Genomic DNA, 22,964 nt, shown 5'->3' on the forward strand with positions numbered 1-22,964 from the left:
ATAATAATAATAATAATAATAATAATGCTGATGATGATGATGATAACCATTATCTATGGGGAAACGATAAGGGATGAGATAAACATGTACCAGTTAATACAAGTTTAACAACTACATTATTCTCCCGTTTGCAAACGTCGGATTAGTTAGAGTTTTCATTTGTAGGTTGGGAAACGGTTCACGAACTTGGGTACCTTTAAATTTCATACCTGTGTCATATTTCTGTCGGGAAACGTGCAAAGGACTTTAAAGCTGACCGTTCTTTGATAATATCATAATATCATCGTTTAACTTTATATTTTCATTCATTTAATTTGTTTCGCTTAAACAATGTTACATTGGATTCAACGAAAATCATCGAAATTATAAAATTTTGAATGTTATAACCGCATAGATGCGTTTGTCAATATAAATGCAAATAGTGTTATGTTATTTTGAATTCTCGTTAGATCAAAATTATGTAAGAAACAAAAAGTAATTTTAAAATTAAAAGTAATTGTAAATTAAAGTTTACTTTCTTGATTGTTAGCTGAAATAAATTACTATTAATATTATTATTATATTTTTAATAGAAACTAATGTAATATAAAATAAATCGTTGAATAAAATGATTGCAATTTTTAGGACCTCTCAGTTCGTTTAATACAAGTGTCATACCTTATTGTTAGGAATGATTTTGTATTGAAAAAGAAAAAAAAAATATGTTACCATTTATTTTCATCTATCGAAAGAATCAGAACAATGGCGTAATATTAATGGTGGACTGGTAAGGTTGTATACGATATAAATGTAGAGCACAAAAACTGCCGCGAAGGTGGCCAAAGTGAAAATAGCAGTATCGTGATTTGCAAAAAATAAAGAAAAAAAAAAAAAAAAAAAAAAAACGGAAATATATGAATTAATATTTAATCGTGACAAATGATATTGGGATAGATACATATTGATCATAACTTTCTTTTCATTCTTTTTTTCTTTTTTTTTTTTTTTATACTTTTCACATTAAAAATAATCGAGTTTAAATGAAAATTCTTCGTTTTTAATTGTAAAGAAAATATTTTTTTCGTTTCGTTGAAAGACATTTCTTGTTGTGTCTCTCACGTAGAAATACTACAATTATTCGATAAAAAATTTTTTTAAATCGTCGTCAGAATTTATTCAATCGTTTTTCTCTCTCTCTCTCACCCTCGTTATCCTCATCCTCATTCTCGTAAATTTCGGATTGTGCCGAGTTCGTTCGCGAATGCAGTTCTTCCATTTGTGAGCTGTTCGTAGTAGTAGTAGAGTAGTCGTAGTGTCGCGTTTTCTAACATTTTCATCGTTCGTCTTCGGTTCTGCAATTATTTTGATATATTCTTATCTTATTATTTTCTACGTGACTCGCGTATACGACACAAAAAAAAGAGATTTTTTATCGTTGCTACGTTAATTTTATATTTAAAAAAAAAAAAAAATACCGAACAGACAAACGATCTTTTTTAATTCGTTCATCTAATAATCATGCGTTTCAATTTTTATATGAATCATGACGACAATGTACTAGCGAAACGAAAAAAAGAGAAAGGAAAAAAAGAACAAATTGAAATATACGATTTTTTATATTCATATCATTATTATTTATATTATTCGACAAATCATCGAATAAATCTGTCCAGTTTTTTTTTCCTAAATTTACCGATATAATTACGATAATTTGTATCACTAAATAAATCATAGGTAAAACACATTTTTCTACTTCTTTTTTTCTCATTTAAAAATTAATCGAAATAATATTGTATTTTAAAAAAAATGTAAAAATGTACGATATTGTTCTCTCTTTCTCTCTCTCTCTCCAATTCGACGGGAACATATTTTTCGTTTTTATTTTTGCCCCAGAGATAATCATATATATATATATTATAATAATATCGTAAAAATACTTAAACGTCAATCTAACACCTTTTATTCAGTTAATACTATTTTTATTCGACATATACCAGCTTTTTACCTCGGAATGTCATACTTTATTAAGAGAGAACAAAGAAGATCGAAAAAGCATTCTTTCCACGAATAAAAAACAGAGAGAGCGAGCAGACGAGCGAGCGAAGAAAAGTAGACGAAAAAGAGAACGGAGAGGGAAAAGGGGAAAGAGGGGAAAAGGTGAAGGATCTTGAAGAAAGAGAGAGAGAGAGAGAGGGAGAGAAAAAGACACGATAAAATATATGAAGCCTTTACCTTCTCCCCGATGCGTTTTGTACTCTTCCTCCATTGTTATTTATCTTCTTTATACGCTCAACGTAATATCTCTCAAGAGAGGGAAGAAAAAAGGAAGGGTAGGAGATTTGGTGGGGGTGATGTTGGGGGATTTAAGGAAAAAAAAACGTAGAGTTCGCAAAGTGTAGTCAAAGAAACTGATCGGGACGTTGAGGGTTGGGGGAGGGGAGGGGCGGAGAGAAAGAGAGAGAAAAAAAATATGATGTTATCCACACACACGCGCACACACAGTTAGGATCTTTTTTTTATCTTCGTTAATTTGATCTTGATTTTCAAAGCTTCATGCATACGTAATTATACGAAAAGAGGCAGATAAATTTGTTAAAGACTTTTTCTTTTCTTTTTTTATTATATATATATTTCACCCTCCACTCATCCCTCCGTTCTACTAAACTTCCCTTCCTTAATTCTCTCTCTTTTATCTCTTACTTGCTCGTCCCTCCGAGCTAAAGACAAACGAGATACTATACTTTCTTTTTTTCTATCCTTCTTATCATCTTTTTGACGTTTGCGTTTGTGGCAACTTTGAAACAACGTATAATCATTTTTTTTTTTTTAGAATTATAATTACATTTATAAAAATTTATAGACGAAATAATTAATATATAATTATAATGTATAATAGTAATAATAAAAATAATATGTAATAAAATATAATAATATAAAATAAAATGATATATATGTGCTCATAATTATGAAAGTGGTCTAAGTCAAAATGAAAAAAAAAAATAAGTTTATTAGTTATTTCACAGCACATTATTCGAAACTAAATGAATTGAATGTAATTTTCACGATATTGTCAACAATGAACCGTTAGATAGTGTTTGTTATTTCAATATTATATAGAATTCATTGAATGTTCAAATGTAATCCTTGAAATATCTCGAAACAAGAAATATATATGACAAATAAATTTATGTATGTATATTTCAAGTCGATTGTAAAAAGAAAATTATAGGAAGAAAATATAATTTTTGTTCTTACTTTATTATTCTATTATTTTAAAAACACATCGAGATATTATTTACTTACTCGTATTTCTATTTTTCCTACAATTCTTTTGATCTTTCTCACATTTATCCAATTATTCGCAACTTTTTTTCACGTAAATTGGATCAGACTGTTGAAAGCAAATATATTATTCAATCAGTTGTAGTATTCGTAGAAATACACATCTACTAATATTTTATGAAATATTATTTGCAATTTTTATTTATATTTTAGTGTTAAAGTGAACGGAAAGAATGGATTAATGTATGTGTATGTGTGTGTGTGAGAAAGTTTGAAATTATTATTAAGAGATTATAAACCGAGTCTTGTCAGGTTTCTCTGTGAAGCTGAATGAAAAAAAAAATTATATATGGTGTTTCAAAATATACGAATTTTAGTATATTGAAACCATCCCTGAAGTTATTATTGAACACGTATTTTGAAACATTTCTATATATAATATTAATAATTAAAAAAAAAAGAAAAATAAGGAAATAAATAATTTTTCTTACTCGAGTGTATCCTAATTTTTTTTCCTTCAGCTTATTCAGAATTCCTCCCTCGTGTTTGATCTGTAGAAATTTTCTTTATATCGGGTGATGATTTGTTCAATCCGTCGACACTTTTTTCCGATTCCGATGTTTCTTTTCTTCCTTTTTCACGAAACGATGTTTGCTTTGGTTCGACGATATCTTTACGAACGTTTTCGATTGTAGAAACTTGAGAAACTTTTGAACCAGAATTCGACGAATCGTTCAACTCGTTCAATTTCTTTCTTTCTACGTATAGTTTGAACAAAAAAGAATCAAAAAAAGAAAAAAGAAAAGAAGAAATGCTCTAAACATAACCTCACTTTTTGCCAAAGGAAATAGCGAACATTAAATTTTTATTAAATAATAAAAGCTAACCTTTGTCTCTTTGATTGGCTCGTTCTCGGGCCCTCAAAAGAGCATTTTTTCTACAATTGTCCTCTTTTGTACAACCGAAGATAGGCATATTTAAGGTTTCCTAACCTAAACCTAAATCCAGTTCAGTTTTATTGTTTACCCACTTTTTTACTTTCTTTTCCTTTTCGATCTAAGGGATGATTATGATGACGATGAGGAGAAAAACTGTAAAGCAATGGCGAAGGGATTTTATTTTTCCTTCTTCTTTTTCTTTTTATTCCTCCCCCTGCCCCTCACCCTTTTAAAATCCCCTTCTACGGTATTTTTCTTATTTTTCATTTCGCAGAATGAGTGCAATTATGCAATTTGGCACAACAAAAAAGGATAACTCGATGGTTTTGATGACTAACATTTAAGAGTTTAGTTTGAAAACAAAAAAAAAACAAAAAATTAAAATCGAATAATACGTTTTTATTATGAAAAAGGTTTGAAAGATATTTGTAAAATCAATATTAGCTTGGAATAAAATTTCGACAGCGTGGTAGTTTTGTTTTTATAAACGCCCGAAATAAACGAGAAAAGCGTAAACCTTTTATAAAATAAATATCAACAAGGAAGATATAAAAAGAAAATAAAAATAGAAAATCTTAACGCGGTTAAGTATTTAACGTTTGTATTTCTTTTCGTGACATATTTCACGAAAAGAAAGAAATGCGTACGAGCGTTTTAAATTCGAACAATTTTCCTTCCCTTATTCTATATCAAATGAAAATCGTTTGCTCAGGTAATTTTTATTTTGGTAAATAAAAAGAAGATAAAACACAAACTTATTCGAAACAAAATTTCTGCCATTCTATTCGTATTGAATAATATTTTTTTTTTTAAAAGATTTTTTAATTTAAAAAAGAAAAAAAAGAAATGTTATATCGAATAAAATACAAGAAAAAAATCAAAAAAAATAAACATAAAAATATAACGAACATTGACGAATGAAAGAAAGTTAAAAAACTATAATCATAATATATATTAATAAACAAACAATTCGTATTTTAATTAAAAATTAAGACTTATCAACAAACGTACTTAAATTATTTATATATTTGTGTGTTTGTGTGTGTGTGTGTGTGTATAATAAGAATGTTTTTTCCTCCTTTTTAGGGTGAAAACATTTTCTTTAATAAAGTAAATTATTTATATACGTGTGTGTGTATGTTCGTCAAACGAAATCAAATCTAAAGGAACTTGTTTATCACGAAACGTTAGAAAAAAGCCATCAGTCATGGGGTATCGCATAAAACCAATGAATTATCTTCTTCGGTTACTTCGTCAACTACGACTAAACGACAAGCACTTCGAGATTGTATTTTAAGTTTTATTGTTAGCAGATAAAAATCGTTACGCCTGTATTATTAATATATTTTTCCTTTCAATTGATTTTCGATTTTGTTTACTTTTGTTCGTGGAAAACAATTAAATTACATTATTTAAGTGTTATTTTCCGAATGTGTACACCTTTGCTATTTTATGACGTTAATGTAAGTGTATATATTTGTGTTTGTGTGCGGGTGTGTTAATGAGTGTTCTTTAAAAAAATACGCCATTACAATTACTACATATTTGCTTGAAAATTATTGATATATATAGGTAGTGTGTTTAAGATGAAGAAAATTTAGAAATAAATACATTAGTATACATTAATTGTATCTTTAATTAATTTAATTCGAAAGTTAATATATTTGTTATATAAATAATTTCAATCTGAATTTTCGTACAAGATGAAAATTATAAAGTGAAAGTCACCACTGGGTAGGAACGTTAAAAAAAATGTATATTAGTTTAAACAATTGAAAATATTAGTAAAGTATATTAAAATGTTCGACATACCTTAAATAATTGTTAATTAATCGAAGAAAATGTTTATTGTAATCTAAGAGCACGGAATATAAGTTCGACGTACTATACTCTTCAAAATCCAACAGTAAACTGATCATTGTCCTCCATGAAAGCCAATTCAAATTATTTTCTTAATTGTTGTTTAGATGACTTTCCGAAGTTTACATATGTACGTATGTATATATAACAAAAATAATATTCGTACTAAATACATTTTAAGGTTATATTTATACTTATATTATATATTTATATGTGTGTGTGTGTGTGTGTGTGTGCAATATAATCTTAGTTTAAAATTAATTTTACTTTAATTTAAACAATTGCATAAAAGTTAAAATAAGAAAAGTATAATCTAAAATTCTTAAATTTGTATACCAATAATATATTAATTTCTCTAAATTTTCTTCATCCTAATTGCACTATCTATATGAATAATTTTCAAACAAAAATCTAATAAACGTAACGGTGTATTATTTTTAGGTACACTATTTATATATATTTATCATAATTTTATATTCACAATTTATATTCACAATTTATATATATATATTTGTATGTTTCTGAAACGTGACTAAAAGAAAATCTGAAGCATTATATAATAAATCGAGATCGAATTAATAAAATAAAAAAGAACAAAAAAATAAAAAATATCGCTGATGAAATGAAATTTTAGTAAAATTTCGTGTACGCAACACGTTTTCGTATTTATACGTTATTGCGTAAACGTTTAAAAAATGCAGAATATAAAATGAACCGTCCATAGGGGAGGGGATGAGGTGGTAGAAGGGGGAATCATAAAATTATTCAATTAAATTTCACTTACTTTAACTCGAATATTATTTATTTTTAGCAACGTGTTATTCCAATTATTGATGGAAATTTTGTTAGATTTTCGTTGCAGTAAAACAATACGAACGAAATAAATAATTTAGACATGATTAAACTTGAATAATTCTGACTTGAAAATTTTCTATGACGTTAGGACCAAAAAGTTTTTTTTTCTTTTAATGACGATCATGAAAATCGTTTGAAACGTCGCTTATGGCAACGCTTTTCTCTTGTTTGATGTAATAAATAAATATCGAAAGTGCAGTGAGAAAGAAAAGAAAAGAAAAGAAAAGAAAAAAGTAAAGGAAAGAATAAAGATTTGAAAATAAAAAGAAAAAACAAAAAAAAATAAAAATAAAATAAAAAGTAAAATAGAAAAAATAAAGAAACACCTATCATTAAGTGTTTTTTTACTTTAATTTTTTGCAAATTATCCGTTAACTGTAATAACATAGTTTTCGTTGATACATCGTACAATGACACACTGCAACGAAGCGCATAGTGTCGCAGAACGGCTGTTCTCGTTGCTGCATAGCAGTAGCAGCAGCCAGCCAGCATTCGTTCATATATTATTCAAAGTCTTGCACGAAGAAAGTTCTGCCAGTAGTTGGACTGTGAGATAAGAGATACGCCTTTTTGCCAGAGGTCATTGTGAATTAACGCGACAAATCTTTTAAAATTTCTACATCCCCCTATATAAAAAGGAAAAAAAAAAAAAAGAAAATAAAATAATAAAATAATACACACCGTTAGGGGTTTATCAGATTTTTCTTTGGAAAATTATCGATATAGGTAAAATTTTGAAATAAATATATTGATATATAATACATCCTTTAATTACATATTTGTATAAAGAAAATAATATTCTATGAGTAATTTACTCTTTTAAAGTAATATATTAATGTTTAAAAAATATAATTATACCTTCCTAGGATTATAATCAACTCCATAAACGCGCAATAATTCAAACGAAAGAGAAATAACGTTATACAATTTGTTTTGTCAATACCTAACGCAAAAATGAATCAGACTAAACCGTATTTATTAAAAACGCATTTTTGAAACTTATAAGATACACGAATATCATGATAATTGTAAATAATATTTTTTAATCAATGAATTCAAATCAAATTGAATTTTATATAAACAAATTACTCTTGCCGAAATCATCAATCGTATGAAGTAAATATTAAGATGTGTATACGCACGCGCGTGCATGTCTCTCCGTGATACACATGTGTGTGTACCACGAGAGGGATATGAGCATGAATGAATGAATAAATGAATGAATGAATGAGTGAATGAATGAATGAGAAGGTATTTGAGAGCTTATTACCTTAAATGCTTCTAATCTTTCCGACAAAGATGGATAGGCCTTCCAATTATACACGAGTATCGAACATTAAAAGACTATTCAGGAGTATAATGTTGAGAATGGAGGATGGAAGGAAGCCCGGGCAAAGCTCGGCTATGCTACAAGCTCGTTCAAACTGTAATCGATCGGTGTACAGCGAGAAACTAGCTGAAACACCCCCCCTATCTTCTGATACGTGCGAATATTTCATACATTGGGAAAGGGTGGGGGGAATCACGTTAATGATTCGTTCGTTAATTGGTTACATTAGATTTTGAGAAAAAAAGAAAAAAAAAAGAATGAGAAGGTAAGAGTGTTTAATTGTTATAATAATTATTAGGGTGATTCAAAAGTTCGTACGTATCATCACAAATGGTCTTCAACTTTGAAACTGCATAATGGATTGTTTTTGTAAAATTTACTTTTGGAAATATTCATTTTAAAAAGGCATGAAATTTTTTGGTTTCACATCCTAATAATACGTTTGAAATGAAATAATAAAGATTTATGAGACGTTAATAGTATCTTTAATATCATTAGGATTTGATATGTCTAACTTTGTTACTGTATTAAATCAAATGATTATTCTATTATTGCATAAGTGAAAGGAATTGAGAATAAGCTAACAATAGGAGAATGTTTAGAATGGTAAAATTTGAAGTTGAAGATTCTAAAACTGTTGATAGAATCTTTAGTATTATCAAAGTTGGCTTTGTTACACGTATATATTATATTAAAGTTCGATAAAGAGAATCTTCTTTAAACCGTTGAAATATTCTTGTTTTCTCTAAGGTAAAATAATAATGTAGGAATATAATTATTAATAATAATAAACCATACGTATTTTCTAAATAATAAGAGAATATATTTGGAGAGTCATTAAACAATAAGATCGTATAAAGCATTACCGATGTGGTAACAATAGTTACGTCAAAATTAGTGTCCTAATACGGTGTAGAACATAATTAACGTAATTAATATCTGACAGGTTCATGGGCAGGCAGGTGCGTGTAACAGGCAGATTGTGGTTAGAGCTGTCCCGAGTAAGACTAGGAAGAGAAAATCGAAGAACTATCATCAAAGTTTTCTTGTTAATCAATTCTTCTTAATCCTTTTACGAATTTATATTGATTTACTTTGTTCACGTTTTAATTTTCTTAAATCAAGAATAAAATGGTAAGTTTCTTTTTCTTTTTTTTTTCTTTCGTCACAATAGTCTATCTTTTTTTATTTTATTCTTTTTCCTTACTTACTTACTTACTTACTTACTTTCTTTCTTTCTTTCTATCTTTCTTCTTTTTCCAACTCGTTCTAATTTTTTTTACCCCTTTCTTTCTTCTTTGTAAAACGATAGGCGCGTCACTCGTCCAATTACTCGAAGTAATCTCGCGAGGGGGGTTGGGGGTTGGGGGTTGGGGGGATGAACGAACGAACGAGTAATTTCCAGTAATACCTTCTGCCCTTTGTGATATATTTCTATCAACGTGAACGAATGAACAAAGTCTCGATCCTCGAACCGGTCTCCTTTTTACGAACGTGTTATTATAAGGCGTTAATGTTAGTGAACAAAAGAGTGAGAAAGATATAAGGATAATGATCGTTTGTTTCATTTCTATCATTTGACAGGTAAAGTAGTCCCTTCGATCGAATGAGGGGTGCGGTCAAGTTGATTTGTGCACGTGTGTATGTGTGTGTGTGTTTTTTTATCGATAAAACTTCGATTAGGCGTTCCACAAAAAAGAAAACAAATATATCTGGCAACTAGGAGAAGTAATAATAGAAAATTGCTCTTATTCTTGCCATAAGCTTACGCATAACTACTAATAGCAGATCTTTTTTTACGAACGAATTATTATAAGACGTTATGTTAGTGAATACAAAAGAGTGAGAAAGATATAGAGAAGATAATGATCGTTCATTTCGTAATTAGTTACTTTGACAGGTAAAATAGTCAATTAAATAGGGGTGTAGTCAAGTTGATTTACATATGTATGTGTGTGTGTGTGTTTTTTTTTAAATAATTTTCTACGTTTGTTCCTTTTTTGTATGAATAAAACTTTGATTAGACGTTTCACAAGAAAAAAGAGAGAAAACAAATATCTCTGAAAGGAAAAATATAATCAAAAATTGTCCTTATCGTTGTCAGAAGCTTGTGCATAACTGTATAACAAATAGAGAGAGAGAGAGAGAGAAAGTTAAATGCACCGAGAATCTCGAGATATCCGAGACGATCCTTCTAACGCAAGCCAATTCTTTTTCACGGAAACTTCATTTCCTCAGGAAAATTGTTAAAGTAACGACTAGCGTCGCGATTAGGTACATACCCTATTCTCTACCCTACTCTGTAGCCTACACCCTTCCTCCACCTTCCCCTATCTCTCTGACAGACATTCTTACCCTTCGGGCTATTTCACGATAGCTCAAGAATTTCTCTCAGATTACTTTTGCAATATTAATCAACTTTCATTTCGTTACGTGTTCCCCTTTTTTTTCTTTTCATAAGAAAGGAAAAAAAAAAGAAGAAGAAGAAGAAAATAATTTCTTCTTCTTTCCCCCTCCTCCCTAACGCAACTACTACCTTCGCACCCAAATTTAATCTTATCTTCCTTTTTTCTTGTTCTTTTTACCATTAAAACCATAATTTCATTTCAAGGTGCATTAGAATTTTATTTTTTTATTTATTTTCTTTTTTTTTTCTTTTTTATTACCGAGTATCATAAGTCTTATCGACGAACGTTGAACATTTTCTTCTTGCTTAAATTCTCGGCATTATTTGATTTTATTTCGTCCTATCAGAATCTTACAAATTTTAGAACAGATATACGCGTCCCTAGCGTATTCAATTTTTTTTTATTTTTTTTTTTCACTTTTTTTTTTTCATTATCCGATATATTTTTCCTCCGAGTAATAATAATTTTTTACGAAATAACATGTCGAAACATCGAATACAAGCAATACTGTTTTCATATCATACGTTTCACGTTGGAATACATTTTTGCGTTTTTAAAAAAAGAGAAAAAAAAAAAAAAAGAAAAAGAAAATATCGAACGGTTTTCATTGTATATCCATTAGTTTTAAACTTCATTCTTTTCTATTTTAAAAAGAGATATTTTTCCGTTCTCTCTATGTATTCGATGGAGAACAAAAATTCTATGCTTTGTTTCAACCCTTAGACTCTTCCCCTTTAATTTAGTTGAATAAAATAAACCCCAAAAAAAAGAAAGAGCAAAAAAAATTGCAAAACAACGAGGAAACCTTTTTCAGTTGGTTAGTTGGTTGGTTGGTACGTTTTCTATTACCCATTGGCACCAACGGAACCGGTGGTTCCGCGTCGATTTAATTTTACGATGCGATTTAGCTAACCGGTTGCTGGTACTGGTATTCTGGTACTGGTTTCGGTTCTCCTGTGCTGTTATGCTTCTTTTCCTACCCAACTATTCCCAAAACGTCGACGATTTAGAACGAGGAAAAATCGAACACGATACCGTATCGGTTTCGTTTTATTTCAAATTATTTCATCGATTACTTTACTACGATCGAGATCAATCATGCTAACCAAATCAATACAACAAAACCCTAATCTAACAAGAAATATTATGCGATTATCTTTGATAACGTATACCAAACACCCTCACGCGAATGAAAATCAATTTAATAATAAAGAAAATTATTTTTCGTTCAAAGTACACACCGTGGAATCATTAATTTTCTTTATTTTTTTTACCTCGTCTAAATTTATATTATTTTATGGTATATAAAAAAAAAGATATTAAGGCAGATATTATTTAAAAGAAAAATAAACAATCCGTACCAATTTCGTTAAATGTATTTATAGGAAGTAAGAAAAATATTGTCGTTATTTAAAAACCGTTCGCAAACAATTCATCGGTAAAGTATCACACCCCCATCCCTAACTTTTAAAACCCGTAATAGAAAAACTACTATTGAAAACCGTGAAAAAGAGATATGCAAATATTATGGGAAATGAAAAAATAAATAAATAAATAAATTATATAAAATCAATACAAGTGGTTGGTCATTTTTTTTAAGATAAAAATTTGTTCTTTTTTTTTTGTACGAGTTTAATCACGAATAATAATATATAATAATAATAATAATAATAATAATAATAATAATAATTGGTAATATTTGGAGGGAAAATGGAAAACCAAAAAATATTCTAAGATAATCATCTAGCCTATTTAGAAAATGAACAACTCCGATATGGTTTGACATCATTGATGGGGAGGAAAATCATCGGGTCTCGTTTTTCGCAAATCGTAGAAACGTCGGAAGTTAGCTTATAAATGATCTCTCTTATCTCATAAACGACCTTTCCCGAAGTAGTCTGAAAACGAGTCGTTTTATCGTAATTACCGAAAATCGTATTTTTCTTTTGACCCCTTTCAACCCTCGGGAATAAAAGATTCGTGTCTTTTATTTCTTCTCCTACATCTTTCCCTTATTTTTTTACTTCTTTTCATTTATTATTCCCCTTTACAAAAAGAAACAAAAAATCCAATCTCATTATTGTTCGATTATCAACAGAAAATTTTCATTTTGTATATTTTTTTTATTGTAACACAATTATATTCATATAATACAAATTTAATTTTTCCTCGATTTAGATTAATTTTTAAATAGAATTAGAAAATTGTTTAAGATATTTTTATTTTCAATAGAAAAATTACCCTCACACCTTTTATTTTCTCCAATTTCTCCACTCGACGATTTATTTTACACGAGCACGTATTTTCGCGACACTGGGTTTATAGACTCTATAATATCTACTCTTTCACTATAATAAACTGACAGACGTACACTATAACTTCATTAATATAATTTTTAATTGATTTTCTATAATTCTAAATTTTTATAGTTTTGTTCAAATTTTTGAATAGAATTCGTGATTATATTAGATCAAAATTTGAAAACGCATACAAGTAATTCTCGTACTGTGATTAATATTAACAAAATTATTATTTGCAAGTTTAGTCTTTCGATGCATCTTTTTTTCTATCACCAATAACAATCGAGTTATTCAGGTGGCCTATTTTAAATTACTCAATCGGCATATGTTTACCTATAAAACACACACTTATACATATATATATACAGACAGAGACATACACAAACATATATGTACTTGATATCTCTTGGAGATTCTCTAACTATAAAGAAGTAGTATATTATAAATAAAAATCTCGTTAAAGTATCTTTTCTAATTTATAGATTAAATTATAGGTAGTTACAGAAATAGATACTCCACATATCGGTCTATAAATAATGCGTAAATCGATATGCATCACTCGTTTGAACTTCTTTATAGCTAACTATATAATATATGTGTACCACATAATTTACTAAACTACTCATTTAGTTCGACCATTTGGCAAAAAGGAAAAATATTGCTAATTTAAAAACGTATTTTATAATAATACGTAAAAATGTAAATGAAAAAATGAATAAATGTACGAACGAATAAAATGAATAAACGAATGAACGAACGAACGAACAAACGGACGAATGAATGAAAATTTAACACGCGTGCGCGTTAATGACTTTGAACTAAAAGCCTTTTGAATTCCATAAAATACAAAAAAAAAAAGAAAAAAAAAAAGGAAAATTCGTTTCGCGCAATTTTTTTCGGGCTTCAAATGTTCTTTTCGAAAGGGCTCGAAATAAAAGAAGAAAATAAAAAAGGAAACAATAAAAAATAAAATGAAATGATAAAAAAATAAGAAAAGATTGAAAAATAGAAAGAAAATACATTGAAAAGAGAAGGAGGAGAAGGAAGAGGAGGGGTTGGTTGGTTGGAGGACGGGGAGGAGGAAGAAGGGGAGGGGAGGGGGAAGAGCATTGTAGAGAACGTGAATGTGGTAGAGTTGCGGGCAGGAGAGAAATTAAAACAAGCTGCGGGTGAGTGCACTAAAATGAAGTGTCTATTCGTTGTTCAGACTTAATTGAAAATGAAATTATTTATCATCTTTTTTTTTTCTTTCTCTTTTTTTCTTCCCCTCCCCATTGCGATAGCCAACTTGCGAAAGCCTTTGGAGTACACTCGAGTACTCTCTCTCTCTCTCTCTCTCTTTTTATTTGGTCTCGTTACGGCATTTAAGCTGACGTTGCTATTCGTACCGTAGTAATCGTCGAAAGAATGCCTTTTTCAACAAAAAAGAAAAGGATTTGCTGCATTCACTTGGAAAGAAAAAGAGAAAGAGAGAGAGAGAGAGAGAGAGAAAGAGAAGGGGAAAGATTAATTGAAAAAAACTTTGATTAATCAAGAATATATATATCTATATATTCGTACGTGTTTTGCCAAATAAAAATCCCTGTCTCTCTTCTTCTTCTTCTTCTTCTTCTTCTTCTTTTAGTAAAGTAAATTAAAAAAACTAAAACACACACATTTTCTATCTGTTCTACGTAATCTCGAAAGAAAATTATTCACCAACAACTAGAACTACAATTACGATATTTCTAAAATAATTGACCACCTTTATCACATTTGTTAACATTAAACGTGACAAATCAAATAACCGATTGTCAATTTTTTTGGGAAGAAATTTGTTACAAGTTATATTGCGATATTTGGTGAGTTAATCAAATTCTTATTGCATAAGTAATGATATATTTTTTTTTATAAATATATGTATGTGACTTTTTGAAGATGGGTCATTACATGGTGGTAGAAATAGGTTTCATGTATATCTGTTCGTTTAATGTCAACTAATATAAATATAAATTCGTTCATATATATGTATTTTTTCATGGTTCCTATACCTATATAAATATACCTATAGAAAATCATAAGGTAGGGTAAAGTAAGTCCGTGATACGAGACCTTTCCATAGAAGATCTGCATATGGGATCGTTGGGTAACGAAAAGGGTTATAAAAAAATGTTAACAATCAACAGGAATGATTACAGTTCAAATGAAACAATATTTATGTTTTGTAAGTAAAACAAAACAAAGTATACCATTATTATTTATTTCTTAGGAATAAACTAGACGAAATTTTTGTTTTCCTTTTTCTTATCGAAGAAAAATGTTCTCTAAACAAAGAAGAACGATGTAATAGAAAGATTAAAATAAATTATCGAAAATGAGACGTGCTTTAAGGGGTCGAGGGATTAAATAGTTAAAATGCTAAAGTTTATAACTACGACTACGATAACGATAGAAAACGTGGTATGAAGGGATAGGGAAAAAAAAGGAAGAGAAGAAGGGCGGTTTATACAAGCTTTAATATTCATCGACTAACCTTGAAATTCTTTTCGTGCCGCGCTGACCGAAGTTACGATGTTAGCCACGTGTCCCAGTACGGTGGCGAATAGGAGTAGACCAAAAAGCAGCTGAGCTATTACGAAGAGATACTCGCCCTTGCTTCTTGGCCTAGAAAAAAAAAACGTCACGCACGGTAAAGTAAACAAACCTTGTTTCTCTTTCTCTCTCTCTCGTGTTTGACGTTTGAGTGGGTTAGTAGACGCAGTGGGGGTGAGAAGGGGGGTTGGGGGTCGACGCACGAAAAAGAAGAAAGAAGATTCGTCATATTTGTTTTTCCTCTATCTCTCTCTCTTTCTCTCTCTCTCTCTCTCTCTCTCTCTCACTCATTCTTTCTCTTTCTTTCTCTATTTCATAGAAAGAAGAAAAAAAGAAGAAAATAATTTGTTCGTATTCTCATTCGTTACCTGGGTAAATCGCCAATGGTGGTTAGTGCCAACGTGCACCAATAGTAACTTTGTAGATACTGTTTAACAACGTCAGCGGTTTCGGAATCGTTGAATACCCAATTCTTACTGCCGAAACCGTTGTTCTTATAAATAATGTGATAGAGGCACCCGTTCCAGTGAAAGATCACCAGCAAATAATGTATCAACGAGGTGGAACGAAATAAATTCGGATAGTTCGTGTGTCGTTCGGTCCTGTCCATGAACGCCCAGAACCTGTGTCAAACCGATTGAACGACAGATCTGATCATATATTTAATTATTATTTATCCGAACAAGTGGATTTATTGGTAGTTGGTAAATTGATAACAAAAATAAGTATATATATATAAAATATTAACCCATTTGCATTGTAAAGAAAAATTCAAATATCCTTATCAATAATTTCATTGATAGTACCTTGTGTACGATTACTTTTAGAAATTATTATCAGAACTATTACTTATATTTTACACACTTTTTAAAACTGGAATCTTACCAGGTATGAACAAAAAAATAAACGTTCAAATTCCTAAACCCTAAATGAGCAAACTCGTAGGTACATTCATTTTCCAGTCAATTTTAGGAGTATTAAAAAAAAGTTGATCTAAAAATACATTTAAACGGTGGATAGGTAAGAAGAAAATGAAGCATGTATAATACGCGCGCGCGCGTACGCTAATAATGCAAATGGGTTAAGGAAGCCGGCTGGAGGGAGGGAGAGGGGGGATGGGGTAAGATTTTAGTGTTAAGAGGAAGAAAAAGAAAAAGAAAAAGAAAAAGAAAAGAAAAGAAAAACGGGTTAAGACAAAAATAGTTGGACTAACCGGTAAATTTTAACGAGTCTAAAACTTCTCAGCATACTGTTGAATCCTATAGATAAGTATAAAAAGTCGAGGGGCAGCAGGCACAGAATGTCTATGTAAAACGTAGTGCTGTTTGTATAATGATTCCGTAGCTTGGTCGCGTCAGTTTGTAAAACGCCATCCTCCAAATATCCCGTTCTTACATGAAATATTATATCCAGAACGTATAAAAAATCCGAGAAATAGTCCAGGCAGAACCAAATCCAGCGGGTTTCGCCTAAGCGTGTAAAAATGATAGGAAATAGATTGAAAACAATTTACGTGTACATATTTGTAAAAAGGGACACGAACTATGTTCGGACAAATTCTATATTTGACGTTTTATTTTATAGATCTAATCAAAACATCAACGATCAAGGGATAGGATAGTTTAAAGATAAAAGTAGAATTCACTGACCGTTTATCTCCTGGAAGGCAAACCTATAGATGATGACCCAAAAGTTGTAAAGGAAGGCTAGGGAAACCACCATCGACCAATAATAACAAAGTCGTCCCGCTGGGTCGAAGATGAATGACCAATTGGGTGCACCCGTACGGAAACCTTTGGTTCCAGCATGACTAGGAAAACCACGACTACCTCGTTGTTGTTGCTGCTGTTGGGCCGTGTATCTACTAAGAATACAAACAAATAAAATATCTATTAAATGTAATAAATATGAAGATACAAGGAATTTAAGACTTAGGATACTCACGTTTCGGTGCCATTGCAGCTGACATTACTGAGATGATTGATGGAGGCCGGCGTATGAAGTTGCGAATGATCGCGCGACGGGGTTGCACCTACCGCATAGGGCAACTTAATTCTACTCCTTTGCTGGTCCCTCCTTCTTGGTTTCCGACTGAGATCCAATTCGCTAGCACCCCGATTAACATATCCACCCTGAAGGGAATCTCGGGACGAGCCAAAGTATCGCTGCGACACAGAGTATACCTGGACGAAGCACTAAGCTGCTACCACTCGCGAGAATCAAGCCAACGCTAGCGTCAACATCGATTATTTCTTTTTTGTTTTTATTTTTTTTTTTATTTTCATCATTCAATATTCATTATTTTCATTGAACTTCTTTAGAAGAAGAAAAAAAAAGTCAAAAAGAAACTAATCCGTTTGGAAAAGTGAAAAGAAGAAAAATAAACGATAAAGACGCTTAGAATTGGTCGTTTTATATCTCGCGTGCAAGAGCTTTTGACGACAATATTTTATATATATATATATATCACGAATATTTAAACAAAGCCAACAAGAAGAAGAAAACAAACCTGCTGAACCTGTTGTTGATGATAATAATGATGAGTGGGCGTATGTCTACCCATGATTTTATGGCTAACAAGATCCAAAAGGCTTTGTCTCGAGTGTAGAACCCCTCTGGAGACGCTTTCAGCACTTTTCGCGCTTTTCGTGTCATCTTCCCTTTCTCTACCTAACACCGATCTTCCACCACCCATTCCCATTCCCATTCCCATTCCCCCCATCCCCATTCCCATTCCTCCTGCTCCTCCTCTTCTTCCTCCTCCAGGTGTCTCGCCGATACCACCATCCCTGTACTTATCGACGACGTCGTAGCCCAATGCGGAAGCTGAACCGCAACTTAAACGGTCGATCGCATCCCCGGTCGTCGATCCGATGCCACCTGAAAACTCACACACGTGTCAAACTAAATCTCTAACTTTCTATTATATATCTAGTACATTTAATCTTAATCGATCATTGTTCAAATATATAAGAATAATAAGTTTTGATAGGAATCTAATATTTATATTTCAATTACTTTCAAACAAATATTTTTAACATTTAATATTATATTATATATAGTATATTTTATAAATCTCAAATTTACTATTCTATGTCAGTGATGATTTAAGTTTAATTCTTAACAATCATTGTCAAAATATTTAAGAATAATAAGTTTTGATAGGAATCTAATATTTATATTTCAATTACTTTCAAACAAATATTTTTAACATTTAATATTATATTATATATAGTATATTTTATAAACCTCAAATTTACTATTCTATGTCAGTGATGATTTACGTTTAATTCTTAACAATCATTGTCAAAATATTTAAGAATAATAAGTTTTGATAGGAATCTAATATTTATATTTCAATTACTTTCAAACAAATATTTTTAACATTTAATATTATATTATATATATAGTATATTTTATAAATCTCAAATTTACTATTCTATGTCACTGATGATTTACGTTTAATTCTTAACAATCATTGTCAAAATATTTAAGAATAATAAGTTTTGATAGGAATCTAATATTTATATTTCAATTACTTTCAAACAAATATTTTTAACATTTAATATTATATATATATATAGTATATTTTATAAATCTCAAATTTACTATTCTATGTCACTGATGATTTACGTTTAATTCTTAACAATCATTGTCAAAATATTTAAGAATAATAAGTTTTGATAGGAATCTAATATTTATATTTCAATTACTTTCAAACAAATATATTTTTAACATTTAATATTATATTATATATATAGTATATTTTATAAACCTCAAATTTACTATTCTATGTCACTGATGATTTACGTTTAATTCTTAACAATCATTGTTAAAATATATAGGAATATTAAATTTTAATAGGAATCTAATATTTATATTTCAATTGCGTTCAAACAAATATTTAAAATTTAATACTATGTATATTCAAAAATCATTTATAAAATCATATATCTGATCTTTTGTTATACGTAGAAGTATCTTTGAATAGCGTTGGAAACATTGCCAAAGTTTGAACAAACCGTCACGAAAGAAAAGATCAAATCCAGACGGTGGAAAACGGAAATGTTCATCTATTCTCATAAATTTCTATGCGTTTGCGCGTGTTTGCGTCAATTAAATTTTACTATGATTACTAGATATATGGTATGAATACACGTAGGATAGATGAATACACGTAGAATACATATATAAAGATAGGTACGGGTAAGATATTATATAAAAGAAGTTCGGTTAATCAAAGCTAAAGTTTTTTTCTCTCCAATAGGCACGAAGAAACGTACGGTCACGTTAAAAATTGGATTCTCTGAAAGAGTTAAATGCATCTGCGAGCGTTTATCTATTTCTTTCTCTCTCTCTCTCTCTTTCTTTCGGGTGTAAATAAATCGTTTGAACTTATTTTAGCCAAAATTCACGTGGGACAAGTATCCGAAAGCAACCTACGTCGTACACGTCGTCGTTGAACGTCTATTATATTTATTATACCAACAGCAAACGAGAATTCGAGAGAGTGCGAGGGTGTCTGTTGAGGTTTAGTTAGAAAGAGAGAAAATAAAAATAAAAAGAAAAACAAAAAAGAGAGAGAGAGAGAGAGAGAGAGAGAGAGATCCAAAAGTATGCGGAAAATGTTTAGGAAAAGCTTTGAATTTAATAAAGTATCTGAAAGACTTTAACTACGAAACATTTTCGTGTTATCATCGTCGTCGTTGTCACGAATATTAATTGAAAGTTTTCTTCGCAAAGGTGAATGCAGGCTTCAGTTAATTTTGTCTATCATAGAATCCGATTAAACGATACCCGTACGATATCTCTCGTGTACCCTAACCTTTCTACCAAAATTTCCGTTTAAACGAACCAGAGTCGTTTAACGATAATGAAATGTTCCGACGAAAATCGAATTGTATTGACGCACACGCTCGAAAACCACATACCACGCACGCACACACACATACACACACACACACTTGTACGAGTAACAATTTGTCTGGTATTGAACATCGGCAACGTAATCCCGATCGAAGCTACAGGTTGGGATTGACGCTGACGTCATTGCATAAATTGCAGCTCGTATATCAGCGGCACGTAGTAGTGTGTAACCTGCAAAAGCTTTAGCTTGCAAGATGCGCAAGCTCGCGTGACGCACGGGGAGTCAAACGTTTTGTAACGATTAAAGATTCGTTCGGTGTGGTGATGCACGCATTTAACACGCACCAGTCGCGTTACCAAACGTTGTTGTTGACCGTTTCGAGATCGATGGACGTGTATTTTAATATTCCTCCGACTGGACTTTTGTCTATAGCTATTTTAATGGTTTTTTTCTTTTTTCTTTTTTTACCCTTCCCCCGTACCTTCATTTTTTAACCAGAAAATATTTTCTACAATATTTTTCAATATATCACGGTTTATAAGAATTTAAGGAAAATAAAAAAATAAAAAAAAGAAGAAGAGGAGAGTACAGAAATACAAAATAAAAGTCAATTTTGATCGGAAAATATTTCGAATAATATATTTTTTAATACCGCGCTATTTACCCGTTGACGAGGTTCTTTTTTTCGTTGATAAGTAAAGAAAAAAGAAAGAAATAAGTAACGGGAAAAACAAAATAAAAGTCAATTACTTTGAAATTTGTTCGTGAAGAAGGAACGAAAGTAAAAAGAGAAAAGAAAAGGAAAATGAGCTAGACGACCAGGATCTTTCGTCCTATTTACGAAATGGCGAGATACTCGACGGAATAAAAAGCTTTTCTATTTCGAACGAAATCCAGTCTATCTCCTAAAAGCAGTAGCTTTTTCTTAAGAGTATTAAGAAGCCGGTATTAAATCCATGAAATTTTTTTCAGCAATGAAGTGTCTCCTCCTTACGAGTTGCGAGCTTTACTTTCTTCTATTTTTTTTCTATCTTTTTCTATTCTTTTTTTATTAATCCTACTTCATCAATCGAATTTAGAAACGCGTACGATTTCAAACGCATTGGAAAATTATTGGTTTGTCTGGAAAATAATTTCATTACTTAATGACTGATCATATATGGGCTTGACTCGTACTACTTAATGTCTGATCATATATAAGGCCTAACTCTTACCACTTAATGTCTGATCATATATAACGCACTTACTACTTAATGTCTAACAATATACGAGAGACTGGCGTTTATTACTTAGAAATGAATGACACGTAATAGGCATCTGACTCGTACTACTTAAACCCCTAAATATGAGAAAATTATCTTTTATTTATCATTGAAAAATAAAACTACTTTTCGCATAACCTATTATATTCAAATTATTTATTCGTTGAAGTAAATATATGTAATAAATAAAATATCGTTCATGACTATAAGGGGCTTGACTCTTACTACTTAATGTTTGATAATATACGAGAAACTGGCGTTTATTACTTAGAAATGAATGACACGTAATAGGCATCTGACTCGTACTACTTAAACCCCTAAATATGAGAAAATCATCTTTTATTTATCATTGAAAAATAAAACTACTTTTCGCATAACCTATTATATTCAAATTATTTATTCGTTGAAGTAAATATATGTAATAAATAAAATATCGTTCATGACTATAAGGGGCTTGACTCTTACTACTTAATGTTTGATAATATACGAGAAAACTGGCGCTTACTACTTAGAAATGAATGACCACGTAATAGGCATCTGACTCGTACTACTTAAACCCCTAAATATGATAAAATTATCTTTTATTTATCATTGAAAAATAAAACTACTTTTCGCATAACCTATTATATTCAAATTATTTATTCGTTGAAGTAAATATATGTAATAAATAAAATATCGTCATGACTATACGGGACTTGACTCTTACTACTTAATGTTTGATAATATATGAGAAAACTGGCGCTTACTACTTAGAAATGAATGACCACGTAATAGGCGTCTGACTCGTACTACTTAAACCCCTAAATATGAGAAAATTATCTTTTATTTATCATTGAAAAATAAAACTACTTTTCGCATAACCTATTATATTCAAATTATTTATTCGTTGAAGTAAATATATGTAATAAATAAAATATCGTCATGACTATACGGGACTTGACTCTTACTACTTAATGTTTGATAATATATGAGAAAACTGGCGCTTACTACTTAGAAATGAATGACCACGTAATAGGCGTCTGACTCGTACTACTTAACCCCTAAATATGAGAATATTATCTTTTATTTATTATTGAAAAATAAAACTACTTTTCGCATAACCTATTATATTCAAATTATTTATTCGTTGAAGTAAATATATGTAAAAAAATATCGTCATGACTATAAGGGGCTTGACTCTTACTACTTAATGTCTGACAATATACGAGAAACTGGCGCTTACTACTTAGAAATGAATGACCATGTAATAGGCGTCTACCTCGTACTACTTAAACCCCTAAATATGAGAAAATCATCTTTTATTTATCATTGA

The 22,964-nt window shown here is 30.3% G+C and overlaps 1 protein-coding gene across 25 annotated transcripts in view; it reads right to left on the reverse strand.

The window, feature by feature from the left end:
* The window catches only part of LOC122514354 (cyclic nucleotide-gated channel rod photoreceptor subunit alpha-like), an 89,223-nt gene that overhangs the window by 32,757 nt on the left and 33,502 nt on the right, over positions 1-22,964 (reverse strand). For 23 of the 25 annotated variants that reach the window (XM_043631302.1, XM_043631240.1, XM_043631310.1 and 20 more), the window contains 6 exons: positions 18,033-18,403; positions 17,468-17,706; positions 17,173-17,387; positions 16,737-16,992; positions 15,892-16,146; positions 15,465-15,595 (listed from right to left, as the gene is read on the reverse strand). In XM_043631302.1, the coding sequence (XP_043487237.1) occupies positions 15,465-15,595; positions 15,892-16,146; positions 16,737-16,992; positions 17,173-17,387; positions 17,468-17,706; positions 18,033-18,403 (1,467 nt within the window). The remainder of the gene's footprint in view (positions 1-15,464; positions 15,596-15,891; positions 16,147-16,736; positions 16,993-17,172; positions 17,388-17,467; positions 17,707-18,032; positions 18,404-22,964) is intronic. The other 2 variants (XM_043631284.1, XM_043631257.1) reach the window with 2 other exon arrangements.

The sequence above is a fragment of the Polistes fuscatus genome, unplaced genomic scaffold (genome assembly GCF_010416935.1).
Source record: "Polistes fuscatus isolate 324 unplaced genomic scaffold, CU_Pfus_HIC Scaffold1, whole genome shotgun sequence".
Taxonomy (NCBI): domain Eukaryota; kingdom Metazoa; phylum Arthropoda; class Insecta; order Hymenoptera; family Vespidae; genus Polistes; species Polistes fuscatus.